General features: G+C 41.5%; 1 protein-coding gene across 28 annotated transcripts in view; it reads right to left on the reverse strand.

Annotated features, from left to right (window-relative positions):
* The window catches only part of ELMO1 (engulfment and cell motility 1), a 588,268-nt gene that overhangs the window by 372,517 nt on the left and 200,158 nt on the right, over positions 1-15,593 (reverse strand). For all 28 annotated transcript variants that reach the window (XR_013523821.1, XR_013523822.1, XR_013523824.1 and 25 more), the window contains one exon: positions 1,833-1,868. Coding sequence is in view for 24 of the 28 variants with exons in the window: in XM_054236998.2 (XP_054092973.2) it covers positions 1,833-1,868 (36 nt within the window). In the remaining 4 variants the exon portion in view is untranslated. The remainder of the gene's footprint in view (positions 1-1,832; positions 1,869-15,593) is intronic.

A 15,593-nucleotide genomic window follows, 5' to 3' on the forward strand; every position in this document is an offset into this window, starting at 1 on the left:
TTTTGTTCCTCTGAAGAATGATGATTTTTATTCTGACAGGAGGTTAATCAAACTCCAGATTCTGCAGTGAGTGGCAGCTGAAATCTTTGCTCAAATCTTTTAGTTTCCAGGTGCTGTTCTGACCACTGAAAGAGTGCATTTGCACTATGATGATCAGCAGTGGACTGGCACGGGGTTTATCGGGGTAGATGTGGAGGCTGCTACTCTCTGGGCTTCTCTTCTTTCATGGATTCCCTCTAATTAGCTAGCTGCTCTGAAGTCCCAAACTACATCTTCTTAGTAACTTCCTAAGACTGAGGCTTTCTGCCACCCCATGCTGCCCTGATGAGTAGGTGTTCTCAGACAAGAAGCCTCAAACACACAAATCCCATCAATACCATCTGGTCTCTCAAGGGTTAACTTCCCTGTACCTTCTGTCTGATTTTGGTTGCTATCCAGTGCCTTCATATAGTTGGTTTTAGATGTTTTGTTTATAATATTTTGTCCAGATTTCATAATTGTTATCTGTGTTAGTCTGACTGTGCTACTCTGTCATTACCAGAACCATGGCCTTGACTATTGATTTTTGTCTGTGATTAATAAATAAAAACCATGAACTACAAACTGTTCATATCTACATACCAAAAGATTAAAACTACTGGCTAATAAATTTTAAAGAAATGATTTTGGCTTCAGGGCCCCAAATTCCTCTATATTCACAAATTCTATTAAGCAGATGGGGAGAAAATAAGTTTGAATCCCAGCTTCTCCATCCGATTTTAACTTCTGCACCAAGGAAATACTGAACTTGTATGGTGAATATACGTGTGGATGAGAATTAATGAGTGTAAACACTGAGGCAATGCCCAGGATAAAGTCTCATAAAAAGTGGCTTCTACTGCCATTACCATTAAGTGCTCCTACTGTATTAAATATATCAAAATGAAATTTAAGAAGCTTTACCCTAGAAGCTCAATATTGGTTCGTACTTTATTAGAACTGAATAAACAGAAGAGTTCCTGCAACTCGTACTTTTTCTGTGTGTGAAGGATGGGAGAAGATGAATGATTTGAGAACAGCATAATGCTATAATATATTGAAGGTGATGAGGATTTTCTCTGAGGGCTTACAAAATAAAGTTCACACTTGGAGATGCTTTTAAAGTTCACACTTTGAGATGCTGGGCAGTGTTCCTTCTCAAGCTGAAATTATCTGCTTAATGGCTTGGCACCATGAAAACTGGTTTACCCTACTTCAAAGAGTTTGTTAGACTGTATTTGGATTCACCCTGTTTAATGGTTAAGGAAGAAACTTGGAAGGGAAAACCGTAAGAAAGAAGTTCTCTATCTTTGACACAATTATATAATTCACTTCATAGATAGGTGATCAAGCACTTTCTCAGACTCAAAGTAAATAATTTTCATCACATCCTTCAATCCTGGATACTTTTAAAAGTGTGAATCCTTTTTCTTTCTGAGCCATTGAAGAAAATCAAAGACTTTTGACTTTGAACATCACACAGGACACAAAAAATGAAAGTTTTGTTTAAAGTGGTACATAAAATTATGCCTAGCACTGCTCCAGGAATAGGGTAGCAATCTTTCTATGGTTATAGCATCTCTTAGTGGTTTCATACATAAATACTCTTTCTACTGCAAAGCAAAAAAAGGGGGGAATGCATTTTTATAGAAGCTGTTTATGAAAGAACATCAAACAGAAAACAAACACAACAAAAAATCACTTATTCAAAATACTAGATGCATAGTGATACAATCAGTCAGAGGACAGGGTTCAATTATGCGGGGAAGTAGGCAGGATTAAATCATCAATATCAATTGACCATATATTCTTACCAAGGCTTCATGATCTTCTGCAATTTCTGGTATCGCCTGCAAAATTTAAAAACAACCATGTGAGCAGCATACTTAAAAGCAACAATTTTTACATAAAGAACATATTTTGAAGAAAACTCAGGGTTAGGGTTAGGACAGATTTAACTGCTATGAAGTAAAAGAACTTTGCCCCTTTTAATACATCATTCAAAGTAATAACTGCTGTTCTTTAATGATCAGAAACAATCAAAGGATCAGCATTAAACCACTGTCATCAACCAGCTGCATTTGCTTATGAGTAAAGACAACCAGAATAGTCCATTTAGATCAGAATGGTTCTGTGTTCAACGGAGCAGGGGAACCCTATAAATAAGAATAGATAAATTTTCAATGAAAACAAGTTGAGCTAAAAAGCACCTGACTTAAAAAAAATATTTTATTATCTTTCTTTGGTAGACTGTCCACCAATTTTACTTTCTCTGTTTCTTCTCAGATGGCTTCTTCTGCAGGAAGACGCTGCGATCAATGTCTTTGCGATGAGACACCGCACTAGTGTGAAACCCCAAAACTGAAACTCTGGGCTCGTGGCTCAGAACCGGCAAATCTGGCTACAAGAGAGGATCATTATGCTTTTTTATAAAAAACTAGACTCAATAAAATGAAGAAACAAGTGTTTCTAAACTGGCCAAACCATATCCCATTCCTCAAGTCTACCAAATCTCTGTGGCTTTAAGTATGATCTTCCCTCTGTGTGAAACACCTGCCCCCTCTTTGCCCAACTCGCAAAGTCCTACCCCCAAACTCATCTCATTGTAGGCTCCTCTGGGAAGTCTCTTTCACTTTTGATTTCTCTTCCTCACCCAGCATAGGTGGTGCCTGCATCTGCAGTCCACAGGCCCTGAGGACACACTGGCTCTAAGTCTCAGCACATCTCACTGTCCTTCTAGCTCCTTGAGGGTGGGGGCTCTGCACTGTGACACTAGTGTAATGTCAGGCACATCCAGAGTAGGATTCAAAACACAGTTGACAAATGATTTTGATTATCAGAGATTTTCACACTCTCAACCACTTAAAACATAACCACTACAGAAACCCAAATTACCAGGCGAAGACTAGATTTAGTCTCTGGTAAAATTTGCAGGAGGGGGATTAAAGATGTATATAAAGAGTATTTTTCTTCCTCTGCAGAAAAAGTAGGAAGGGTTAAATCATCAATATCAATTGATCATATATTCTTACCAAGGCTTTCTCTCCCCGTCCTTTACCTGTCTTTCTTTTTAAAATACTTACTCTTTTCCCACCTTCCTTCATCAAAAAGGCATTTTGGGTAGGATGAAAGCCTGAGTGGGGAGGCAGGCCTGAGCAGAAGTTGGCAGCACGCAATGGCCAGAGGCTACTCTCTACTAACAGGAATCGGGGCTCCCTTGGGGAAGTGGCTCATGCCAGGGGTAGGGTAAGGAGATCTAGATAATTCTGGACTATCTTGTTGAGCCAGAAAGTAAAGAAATGCTCAAAAGATAATGAGATACAGGTCACAAGACACAGAAGTCAGCTTGAAGAAGCTCCCACATAACAAATCTGGGACATGTTGAGCATCAAAATCAGTAATTCTAGTGATAGATTAAGTCCACTGAATAAAAGAGGAATGAATGATTCCACAGTGTTACAGAGTGATGTACTGATGTGGAAACACCAGATCTCTGGGGAAAAACACACATATCTGCTTGGTATTATTTTCCAATTTCCACAGTGTAACTACTCTCACCATGGCCAACGTAAAGAACCAACACGAAGTCAATGAACACAGAGCAGAACAGAGCTGTACAAAAGTGGCTCTCATGAAGTGGTATGAGCTCCCCACTGGAGATAAACAAGTAGGCGAACAAATAACAGGAAGAAAACAGAGCTCTTACTACCAAAGAAAACCAACTAATACATGTAGAAAAAATATTAGAAAATTCCCCTTTGAAAATCATCAAAACAATAATTAATTCAGATAAGAAATGTCAATGTCAAAACTGAGGGGTGAAACTGGGGTGAGGAGTGGGGCTTTACAGTTTCCCTGTGTCTTCCTACATACTTTTCATGAATTAACTGCTAAGGTAGGGAGAAAGTATTACCGTGGAGACGTCTGGAAGATGCCACCTGAATGAAGTGGACAAAATTAACACCAGTAATAATACAGATACCGTGTGCCATCAGCAGGACGAAAGGGAAAAAACAAGTCACAACCATCTGTTGTATTCCAGCCAAAGACATACAACATGGGTCTCCATAAGGAGAAGAGAAATTTTTGTTGTGTCGTTTGTTGTAATGAGAGAACACTGGATGAATCTGTAGAAAACAAAACATTGTGTTTCAATAGAAAACGAAGCAGTGCCCACAACATGTCCTTTTGGGCTATCAGATGCTAGTCCTGTTGGCTTTGAGTTATTTTATAACTCTCTGTAAGCTGTAGGCAACTGATGGAAATACATATATAGACATCCTGCCTGGCAGTGATTTCACTGACTTCCTTTCCACTGGTGGAAAAGCCAGTTTTGTCTCCATTTGCAATTCATCTCAACATTCCTTTGGTCCATATAAATTTGTAATCTTTTAACTTTTCCTTTAAAGTTATAACATCTGACAGGTTTCATCCTATCTTATGAATAAAATAAGTTGTTTTAACACGTTTATTTGTATATCTGAAGTCAACATGTAATATAGAGGGAAACCTCTAAATTAAACATTTTATTGGGGAACCACAGAATTGTAATTCGAAGCATACACATGGACTGGTAGTCTTTGGTTATGTCTGAGGAACAAAGAAACGGTTGGGAGTTGTATTAGAAATAAGAACGTTGGCCAGGTACGGTGGCTCATGCCTGTAACCCCAGCACTTTGGGAGGTTGTGGCGGGTGGATCACAAGGTCAAGAGATCGAGACCATACCGATCAACATGGTGAAACCCCGTCTCTACTAAAAATACAAAAAATTAGCTGGGCATGGTGGCGCGTGCCTGTAATCCCAGGTACTCAGGAGGCCGAGGCAGGAGAATTGCCTGAACCCAGGAGGCGGAGGTTGCGGTGAGCCGAGATCGCACCATTGCACTCCAGCCTGGGTAACAAGAAAGAGTGAAACTCCATCTCAAAAAAAAAAAAAAAAAGAAAAGAAATAAGAATGCTACCTATGGTTTTGAAATAAAGCTTATAGGCATTAAAGTGTTTGAGAGAGGCTAACTCTGATTGGTGAGTGACAGTGGTAGTCCTAGAGTCACAGCAGGTCATTTCAGCAGCTATCAGATAAAACTGGTCTTAGGGTTACATCAGGCCGCCTTAGCAGCTGGACTTGCAGACCATTCAATTCTTGGGGCAGGTATCATGTGCCCATGTGGTTTTTGCCTCAGCTCCTCAACTGTGACTTAGTTGGTTGTGATGAGAATTGCCCAGTTTGTATAATCAATTTTGACATCGGTAGGAGAATTAGGATGTTACTTTTCCTTGAGAATTACGTTTAACAAATTACCCTTTAACAAACCCAAATTAGACGGTATTCTACAAAATGGCTGGCCTATACTTTGCAAACACCAAAGTCATTAAATAAAAGGAATGAGGGGCCGGGCGCGGTGGCTCATGCCTGTAATCCCAGCACTTTGGGAGGCCGAGGCGGGTGGATCATGGGGTCAAGAGATCGAGACCATCCTGGTCAACATGGTGAAACCCCGTCTCTACTAAAGATACAAAAAATTAGCTGGGCACGGTAGCGCGTGCCTGTAATCCCAGCTACTCGGGAGGCTGAGGCAGGAGAATTGCCTGAACTCAGGAGGCGGAGGTTGCGGTGAGCCGAGATCGCGCCATGGCACTCCAGCCTGGGTCACAAGAGCGAAACTCCGTCTCAAATAAATAAATAAATAAATAAAAATAAAAAATAAAAGGAATGAGGGAAGAACAATTCCAGGTTGGAGAGACCAGGAGAGACAGGCCAGCTGCATGCAAGGTGCTACCTCCAGTCAGATCCAGCTGGATGCAAGGTGCTACCTCCAGTCAGATCCAGCTGCATGCAAGGTGCTACCTCCAGTCAGATTCTCTCCATTAAAGGACAGAGCTAAGATGATGGGTGAAACTTAAATGGGGTTTCTGGGCAAAGAGCAAGTTGAGATTTTCTGTTCTGTCCTTGCATGTTTTCTTTAAGTTTAAAATGGTTTTGAAATAAAGAGTGTGTGTGTGTGTGTGTGATATATAAAGCAGTGGCTGAAAAGTTTCAAAATAACTTTCTGGCCTGGGGCCTGAGCATGCTTATGGTTTTTATATGAGTTCCGTGTCCTCCAGCATCCCTGACCTTGGAGAGCTCTCTCTGACCAGAGCACAGACATAACTGGATGCTGAGTCACGGTGCTTCTTACTCTTCAAATCTGCGTCCTCACTTTGGCTTCAGACTATGCGTAAGGAGAAGAGAAATTTTTGTTGCAACATTTATCTATTGTCCTCAAGGGAATAGTGTGTGTGTGTGTGTGTGTGTGTGTGTGTGTGTGTGTGTGTGAATATACCCATTTTGTTAGAGAAACGTGACCAGAAGAGAAATTACTCTGCAAAGGCTGATGTTTCACAGTGGCCAGAAACCTCTCACCTCAGCCCAAGAAATGGCATTTTTTTTTTTCACCAGCAGAAGATAATCTCTTCTTCAAATGGGCTGTGTGACCCTTCTCATTTCCATTACCAGAGTGAAGGACAAAGATACAGAGAGAAAGTGAAAGGGGTGAGGAGGGGGTAGATCCTGTTTAGGGAATTTTCTGTCACACAATCTCTGACAAAGACCCAGAAGGTTGCATCTTTGGCCTTTGTGATGCAAATTTCTGGCGGAGCTCTCAAGAGCTGTTCCAGTTGGAACTCCCTGAGTAATGCAGAGTGCACCGCAGGCTCCAAGAAAACAGAAGGCGCTGGGAAGATGCCGCAGCCTTCACAGCTGGGGCTGACTGCAGAGGCCACAGGAGCGGCTTCTTTCTGGCTGGGTCTGTGGCCTCTGAGGAGGTAAAGTGCAAAACGTGCATGGTGTCAGCTGGCCTTGGCTGCAAGGCAGTGAGTAGATGAATCCTTTCGGCCTGGCCTGGACCTCCCAGAACGGCCAAGGCTTCTAAGAACACCAAGTTCTCAGAGCAATGGCGTAAGTTAGAGCGGATCATCTGTGTCCTTGGAGGTTAACAAAGTTACTTTCAAGAAAGAAATTCATTTTTTGTGTAAAGACAATATTCCAGAAAAGGTCACGCACAATGAAAAAGTGTCATATACGTCTTTGTGTTATCCTCCACGTACCACCTCTTTCCCTCACGTGCCTATCCCAGCGTCAGGAGTACGGTTCAGCGCTCTATAATGGGCACTTTGCTAAATGAATAAAACAAAAAATCCATCTCGAGTGCGGGTGCTAGGCATATCATTCATTCAAGCAAAGACATCATTCAAGGTGTATAATTCAAGTCATACCTCGATTGTCACAACACCCAGAAAATGAAAACAGCTCTGGTTCAGGCAAGGAGAAACCATGTGAACAACAAAAAGTTAATATGAAATGGAGGAAACTGGTTTCAAGACTATTCTTTTTTTTTTTTGAGATGGAGTTTCGCTCTTGTTACCCAGGCTGGAGTGCAATGGCGCGATCTCAGCTCACCGCAACCTCCACCTCCTGGGTTCAGGCAATTCTCCTGCCTCAGCCTCCTGAGTAGCTGGGATTACAGGCACGCGCCACCATGCCCAGCTAATTTTTTGTATTTTTAGTAGAGATGGGTTTCATCATGTTGACCAGGATGGTCTCGATCTCTTGACCTCGTGATCCACCCGCCTCGGCCTCCCAAAGTGCTGGGATTACGGGCGTGAGCCACCGTGCCCGGCCAAGACTGTTCTTATGTTAATGCAACAATGATAACATTTTTTATATATATGTAATATACATATACACAGCACTAGACTTTCCATCTGTGTCATATGTATGACAGAGTGGGGAGGGGACTAATAATTCATACAATTAATGTTTCTTTTTAAGACAATTACCTAAGAGCTTTACGTGTCACTAAAATAACTATGGGATGCCATCCAACATTCCTAATACAGCCAGATTTTGGAGAAATGACCTCAACAAAACACATAAAACAGCACTTATAAATTCCCCAGATTAGTGAGAACTCCACAAATACCCTGCTATTTTTCTGAGGAAAACTAGAAAACCAGTCCAGTGTTGACTAAGGTACGGAAAATAGACATACTCTCACAAGAATGGTGAAGTATAAATTAGAACAATAGCAAGCTACTCGGCTATTCCTACTTTAAAACTTTTAAAACACTTTTTAATTTAAAAAGCTTTAAAATGTATATATTATCTGAGGCAGGAATTATATTGCAATAAATAAATTAAATATCCACAAAGATGTTCCTAAAAGAAAAGCTGATTTTAAAATTTTCAGAAAGCCGGGCCTGGTAGTTCACACCAATAATCCCAGCACTTTGGGAGGCCAGGGCAGGAGTATCACTTGAGACCAGGAGTCCAACACCAGCCTGGGCCACAGAGAAACACCTTGTCTCTACAAAAAATACTTAAAAATTAGCCAGGCGTGGCAGCACCTGTAGTCCCTAGCTACTCAGGAGGCTGAGGCAGGAGGACTGCTTCAGCCCTGGAGGTCAAGCCTGCAGTGAGCTGTGATTGTGCCACTGCATTCCAGCCTGGGCAACAGAGAAAGACTCTGACTCATAAAAAAGAATAAAAGTTCAGAAGAAAACCCTGAAAACAATATAAATGTCCTATAATGGGGAAATGGTTCACCATATTATGCACTTTCATCAAATTATTATATTGTATGTTAATTGCACATAAGCTGTAAGGCTGCAAAAATGAAATAGTATATAGGCAACTAAAATAACAGGGAAGAATAATATTTAATCACATGGAAATATTTTTAAGTATAAAAAGCAGGTTATAAAAACACAAGTATTATAATTCTACTTTGATAAAGCCTGTGCATGTGCGTATCTAAAAGAATATATAAAAAAGGATATTCCTCAAGATATTAGAAATGGTTGTCTGCAGAAAGGCAGACTACAAATGATTCTTATTTTTTCCTTCTGCTTATTTATATATTTTCAAACGACAGATATAATTTTTCATAATAAAAGAAAGTTAATTTAAAAAACCTTTCCAAGTTTGTCATAAACACATGAATATAACTTTTTTTGGCTGTTGACTTTTCTGCCCAGGGTGGTGTTACAGCTTACTCATCCTCCGGCGGCGTAATTTTCCTGTCACATTGCCAAGTGGGAAGGAAATTATAAGTACCCTGCCCTTTCATTCTTGGAAATGTTTCCCTTGTTTTTCTGCCCCTAGTGAAGACTGATTAACAGTGGAAGGACACAGAACAGTGTCCTGCGGAAGATTGTCTCATTGTCTGTGCACAGAGGCATAGACAAAGAACATGGTGTTTTATTAAAACTCAAAGAAGAGCAATATTTTTTATGACATTGGACTTGGAATTACGGACACAAGTTTTCTTCTTTCAAATGAAATAAAGTGTATCATTTCTGAGAAATGTTTTGATATCCATCTTTTTGATACTTGTTTCTGGAAACACTGGCCCTTCCTCAATATTCCTCATGTTGCTCAGGCTGGGGCAACATGTTTCCCCACAGTTATATTTGCACCCACACCTACGTTTCAAGCAGAAATTAGGAATGAAATTTCAGAATTCCATTAAGGATACAACAATTTAAACTCAGATTTTAAAGGCTCTGCTCATGCTCTATCAAAATGACACTTCTTCTTGTTCCTCTATTGCTGACTTAGCCCCAAGGCCCCACCTAGTACCAGCTGGAGAGAGACCTTTTAAAAGCCCAGCCTTGTGGTGACAAAATTTCTCAGCATTTGCTTGTCTGTAAGGGATTTTATTTCTCCTTTGCCTATAAATATCTCAAAATAATAAGAGCTTTTTATGACAAATGCACAGCCAGCACCATACTGAATGGGCAAAAGCTGGAAGCATTCCCTTTAATAACCAGCACAAGATAAGGATGCCCTCTCTCACCACTTGTATTCAACATAGTACCCGAAGTTCTGGTCAGGGCAATCAGGCAAGAGAAAGAAACAGGGTATTCAAATAGGAAGAAGGGAAGTCAAATCGTCTCTGTTTGCAGACAACATAATTGCGTATTTAGAAAACCCCGTTGTCTCAGCCCAAAGTCTCCTTAAGCTGATAAGCAAGTTCAGCAAAGTCTCACGATACAAAATCAATTTGCAAAAATCACAGGCATTTCTAGACACCAATAATAGACAACAGATAACCAAATCATGAGTGAACTCCATTCACAATTGCTACAAAAAGAATAAAATACCTAGGAATATAACTAACAAGGGATGTGAAGGACCTCTTCAAGGAGAACTACAAACCACTGCTTAAGGAAATAAGAGAGGATACCAACAGATGGAAAAACATACCATGCTCATAGATAGGAAGAATCAATATCGTGAAAATGACCAGACTGCCCAAAGTAATTTATAAATTCAGTGCTATCCCCAGCAAGCTACCACTGACTTTCTTCATAGAATTAGAAAAAAACACTTTAAATTTCATATGGAACCAAAAAAGAACCCATATAGCCAAGACAATCAATCCAAAGCAAAAAGAACAAAGCTGGAAGCATCACACTACCTGACTTCAAACTATAAGGCTACAGTAACCAAAGCAGCATGGTACTGGCACCAAAACAAATATATAGACCAAAGGAGCAGAACATAGATCTCTGAAATAACACCACACATCTACAATCTAATCTTTGACAAACTGGACAAAAACAAGCAATGGGGAAAGGATTCCCTATTAACAAATGGTGTTGGGCAAACTGGCTAGCCATATGCAGAAAGCTGAAACTGGGTGCTTTCCTTATACCTTATATAAAAATTAACTCAAGATGGATTAAAGATGTAAACGTAAGACCTAAAACCATAAAAACCCTAGAAGAAAACTAGAAATACCATCCAGGTCATAGGCATGGGCAAAGACTTCGTGACTAAAACACTAAAAGCAATGGCAACAAAAGCCAAACTTCACAAAAGGGATCTAATTAAATTAAAGAGCTTCTTCTGCACAGCAAAAGAAACTATCATCAGAGTTAACAGGCAACTTACAGAATGCGAGAATATTTTTGCAGTCTATCCATCTGACAAAGGGCTACTATCCAGAATTTATGGAGAACCTAAACAAATTTACAAGAAAAAAACAACCCCTTCAAAATGTAGGTGAAGGAAATGAACAGATACTTTTCAAAATAAAACATTTATACAGCCAACAAACATATGAAAAAAAGCTCATCATCATTGGTTATTACAAAAATGCAAATCAAAACCACAGTGAGATACCATCTCACACCAGTTAGAATGGCAATCATTAAAAAGTCAGGAAACAACAGATGCTGGAGAGGCTGTGAAAAAATAAGAATGCTTTTACACTGTTGGTGGGAGTGTAAATTAGTTCAACCATTGTGGAAGACAGTGTGGTGATTCCTCAAGGATCTAGAACCAGAAATACCATTTGACCCAGCAATCCCATTACTGGGTATATACTCACAGAATTATAAATCATTCTACTATAAAGACACATGCACACATATGTTTACTGTGGCACCATTCACAATAGGAAAGACTTGGAACCAACCCAAATGCCCATCAGTGATAGACTGGATAAAGAAAATGTGGCACATATACACCATGGAATACTATGCAGCCATAAAAACGGATGAGTTCATGTCCTTTGCAGGGACAGGGATGAAGCTGAAAACCATCATTCTCAGCAAACTAACACAACAGAAAACCAAACACTGCATGTTTTCACTCGTAAGTGGGAGTTGAACAATGAGAACACATGGACACAGGTAAGGAAACATCACACACCAGGGCCTGTCAGGGCATCAGTGGCTAGGGGAGGGATAGCATTAGAAGAAATTCCTAATGTAGATGACAGGTTAGATGCAGCAAGCCACCATGGCATGTGCATACCTATGTAACGAACCTGCACGTTCTGCACATGTATTCCAGAACTTACATCGTATAATAAAACTTTTAAAGCCCATCCATGGGTAATGAGGAGCAGGCAAGTCGTCTCTGAATGTCATTATTTTTAAAAGTAAGGAGAAAAATTCCAGTAACTTTCTTCAATGTTTACAAAACGTTTCCACAGGTCCTGCTTAGGAAACTGCCGCCTTCTCCAACTGGAACCCTGCTCAGGAGTCACGACTAAATCCAATGCAGGATCTATTTAATTTGTGTGGTTTCTATTCCTGCTAATTAATTAAAGTCTTGCTCTAAGTTTAACAGAGAAGCCAGGATTTCTTATAAGAAAAATGGCTTTCTCTTTTCTTTTTAATCTTAACAAAAGATCTGAAAAATTTGCTGTGGATTAAATAAGCCACCTCTGAGTGTGCGATGCAGACAGCAGAAGGAAGACAGGAGGCTTTGCAATTCCAGTCCCTCCTTCCTCCATCCCCAAAAGTAGCGTGACTTTGAACTTACATAAAACAGGAAGGGAGACACTAAAGGTGACCCAGAGAGACATCATTCCTTCCCACAAATATAGTGTGACAGGAAAGTGTAAGAGATAAATGCAAATGAGAATTCACCCAACATCTGGCCGTAAGCTCCGTCTGTCTGTCTGAAACCCGGCTGTATGTATCACACTGGGGTGGCTTACTGATTATTATAAATACAGTCATGTGCTGTGCATCACTAGGCGATTTTGTTGTGTGACCATCATAGTGTACTTACACACACACACACGGCACAGCACACCCAAGCTATGTGGCACAGCTTATTGCTTCTAGGCTACAAACCTGTACAGCATGTGACTTTGCTGAGTGCTGTAGGCGATGGTAACACAATGGCGAATATTTGTGTATCTAAAGATATCTAAACAGAGAAAAGGTATAGTAAAATTATGGTATAAAATATAAAAAATTCACACCTGTATAGGGCAGCTTCATTTTAATCTTAGGAGACCACCATTACATTTGTGATCATTGATTGAAATGTTGTTAAAATATTAATAAGCATGATATTCCTTTTTTTTAAGAAAGGCATTCAGTTGCTTTAGTTCACACAAAGTACTTTCAGTATTGATATTCTTTCACACTGTATAATACATGTGCGACATGGACATATAATTCAGACCTGCTGTGCCCCATCCTGGTTCTGAGGGACGGTGAATCTTTTGGGCTGTTCTAGAGGTAGAGATGTGTCATAAAGTAAGGTCACAGCACTGAGAAAAAGCAAGAATGTTGACATGGCACATACATAGAATCTCCATCAGTTCTCACTCTTCTCTTTTAAAGCAAAAATGGTTGTGTCCCTTTCATAAGCATTACGAGCTAAGTATGACTCCTCAAAATTCACATGTTTAGGCTTCAACCCCCAGTACCTCAGAATGGGACAGTATTTGGGGATAAGCCCTCTCAAGGGGTGATTACTTTAAAAGAAGGCCACTAGGTGACCCTAATCCAATCTGATTTTTGTCCTTTTAAGAGGAGGGGGTTTCAACACAAAAAGAAAAACCAGGATGAGGACAGCAGGAGAGAAGTCAGCCATCCACAATCCAGTGACCTCAGCAAAAACCAGCTCTGCCAACACCTTGATCGTGAACTTCCAGCTTCCAGAACTCTGAGGAAAAATAAAGTTTCTGTTGTTTAAGCCACTCAGTCTGTGGGATTTTGTGATGGCAGCTCTAGCAAACTAAAGAAACGAGAACCTGGAAAATGAAAGCTCCCAGGAGGCAGTTTCGTCATCAGAATCCATAACTGCCAGCCTCTGGAGGTGAGGGGCTCTGCCATCGCCCCTCGTTCAGGGTGCAGATCCCACGGGCCCTTGCTTTGGTGTCTTTACCATGGTAACTGTAATTACAATTGCAAGTCTGATCATTTCAGTAGTATTTGCACAACATCATTCTGAATGTGCCAGAGCTCAAGCCCTGCATACCTAGGCATCTGTGGCAGAACCAACTCATCAGCAGGTGACATTACACCTGGCTCTGATGCATTGCCCTCGACATATCAATGGCGGGAACTTAGCTTCATCAATAAACAGGGGTAAGATTTTTACATTTTTATTTAACTTGTTAGTGTTGCCAAGGCAGCCTCCCCCAGGCCCCACTCTCCCACCAGAAGCAGTGGTGGGCCCATAGCATAAGCTACCATGTCTGGCAGGTACAAGAAGTCATCCAGTTATAAGTGAAGGTGTTTATAGTTACAACTTGTCCTCCTCTGCTCCCTAGAAACAGGGAATAGGGGCCTGACATGTTCCAGGCTAGCTTCCAGCCTGGAGCTTCCCTCACAGATAGGACCCTCTGTATCCATTTCCTTTGTCAAGCTCCTTGGACCCCTAAACTTATTCAGCTTCCCTCCTGCTAATTCAAGCTCCAGCTGAAGCTTACAGTAACCACACTGGATTCTGATGACACCCAGGGTTTATGTTTCCCTGTCCCACTCCAAGCTGAGGTAGGGCCTAAACTTTCATCAGCCTTGAAAAACTAAATGATGCCTGTCTACAGCCGACCCTTTCCCAATCACCCAGGCCTGTTTGTCAGTTTTCTCTGACTTAATGTTCTTCCCATCATTTGGTTCTAGGAATTTTCTCTACTTGTCTGTGACTTAAGATCCCCAACTCCAAACTCTAGAGAATATCCTGTCTTTGAAGGAGAAAAAAATGTTTTTCACTAGTACCAACTGCAGAGGCCAGATGATGCCAAATGTGGGAGGGAGGGAGGGAGGATGGAAGTGGGGGGGGAAGGAAGGAAGGAAGGAAGGAAGGGAGGGAGGAAGGAAGGAAGGAAGGGAGGGAGGGAGGGAGGGAGGGAGGGAGGGAGGGAGGGAGGAAGGAAGGAAGGAAGGAAGGAAGGAAGGAAAAGGGAGGGAGGGATGGAGGGGAGGGAGGAAGGAAGGAAGGGAGGGAGGGAGGGAGGTAGGGAGGGAGGGAGGATGGAAGTTGGGGGGGAAGGAAGGAAGGAAAAGGGAGGGAGGGAGGGAGGGAGGGAGGAAGGAAGGAAGGAAGGAAGGAAGGAAGGAAGGAAGGAAGGAAGGAAAAGGGAGGAAGGAAGAAAGGGAAGGAAGGAAGGGAGGAAAGGAAGGAAGGAAGAAAGGGAGGGAGGAAGGAAGGAAAAGGGAAGGAGGGATGGAGAGGAGGAAGGGAGAGAGAGGAAGGAAAGGGAAAGGAGAGGAAAGGGAGGGAAGAAGGGAGGAGGCAGGGGAGAAGGGAGGAGGAAGACAAGGGAAGAAAGGGAAGGGAGGAAGAGGAAAAAGAAGGGGAGGGAAGGGAGGATGAAGGGAAGGAAGTAAGAAGGGAAAGGAGGAGGAAGGGAAGGGAGAAGGAAGGAAAGGCAGAAGGAAGGGAAGGCAAGGGAAGGAAAAGGAGGAGGAAGGGAATGGAAGGGAAGAGGAAGGGAGGGAGGGAGTAAGGGAAAGGAGAGGGAGGGAAGGAGGGAAAAAAGAGGAAGGGGAGAGGAGGGGAGGGCAGGGGAGGGGAGGGGAGGGAAGGGGAGAAGCCTAGAAAAATCTTCAACATGCGGAATTATCAATTCCTTCTTTGTATCACTAGGTACTGTTTAAACAACCCGGTTTTAAGCCTCCATTCTCAATGATATTTACTCTTTCATAGTAAATGCCTGTCATGACACTGTATATTATTAACTCAGCATATTAATATGCAATGAACTGATTCAACAACTTAACATGCTTTAAATTATATGCTCTACTGGTCTATGTCAATAGCACCTGACCATATGGCAGG

Source organism: Callithrix jacchus, chromosome 11, assembly GCF_049354715.1.
Source record: "Callithrix jacchus isolate 240 chromosome 11, calJac240_pri, whole genome shotgun sequence".
NCBI classification, from domain to species: domain Eukaryota; kingdom Metazoa; phylum Chordata; class Mammalia; order Primates; family Cebidae; genus Callithrix; species Callithrix jacchus.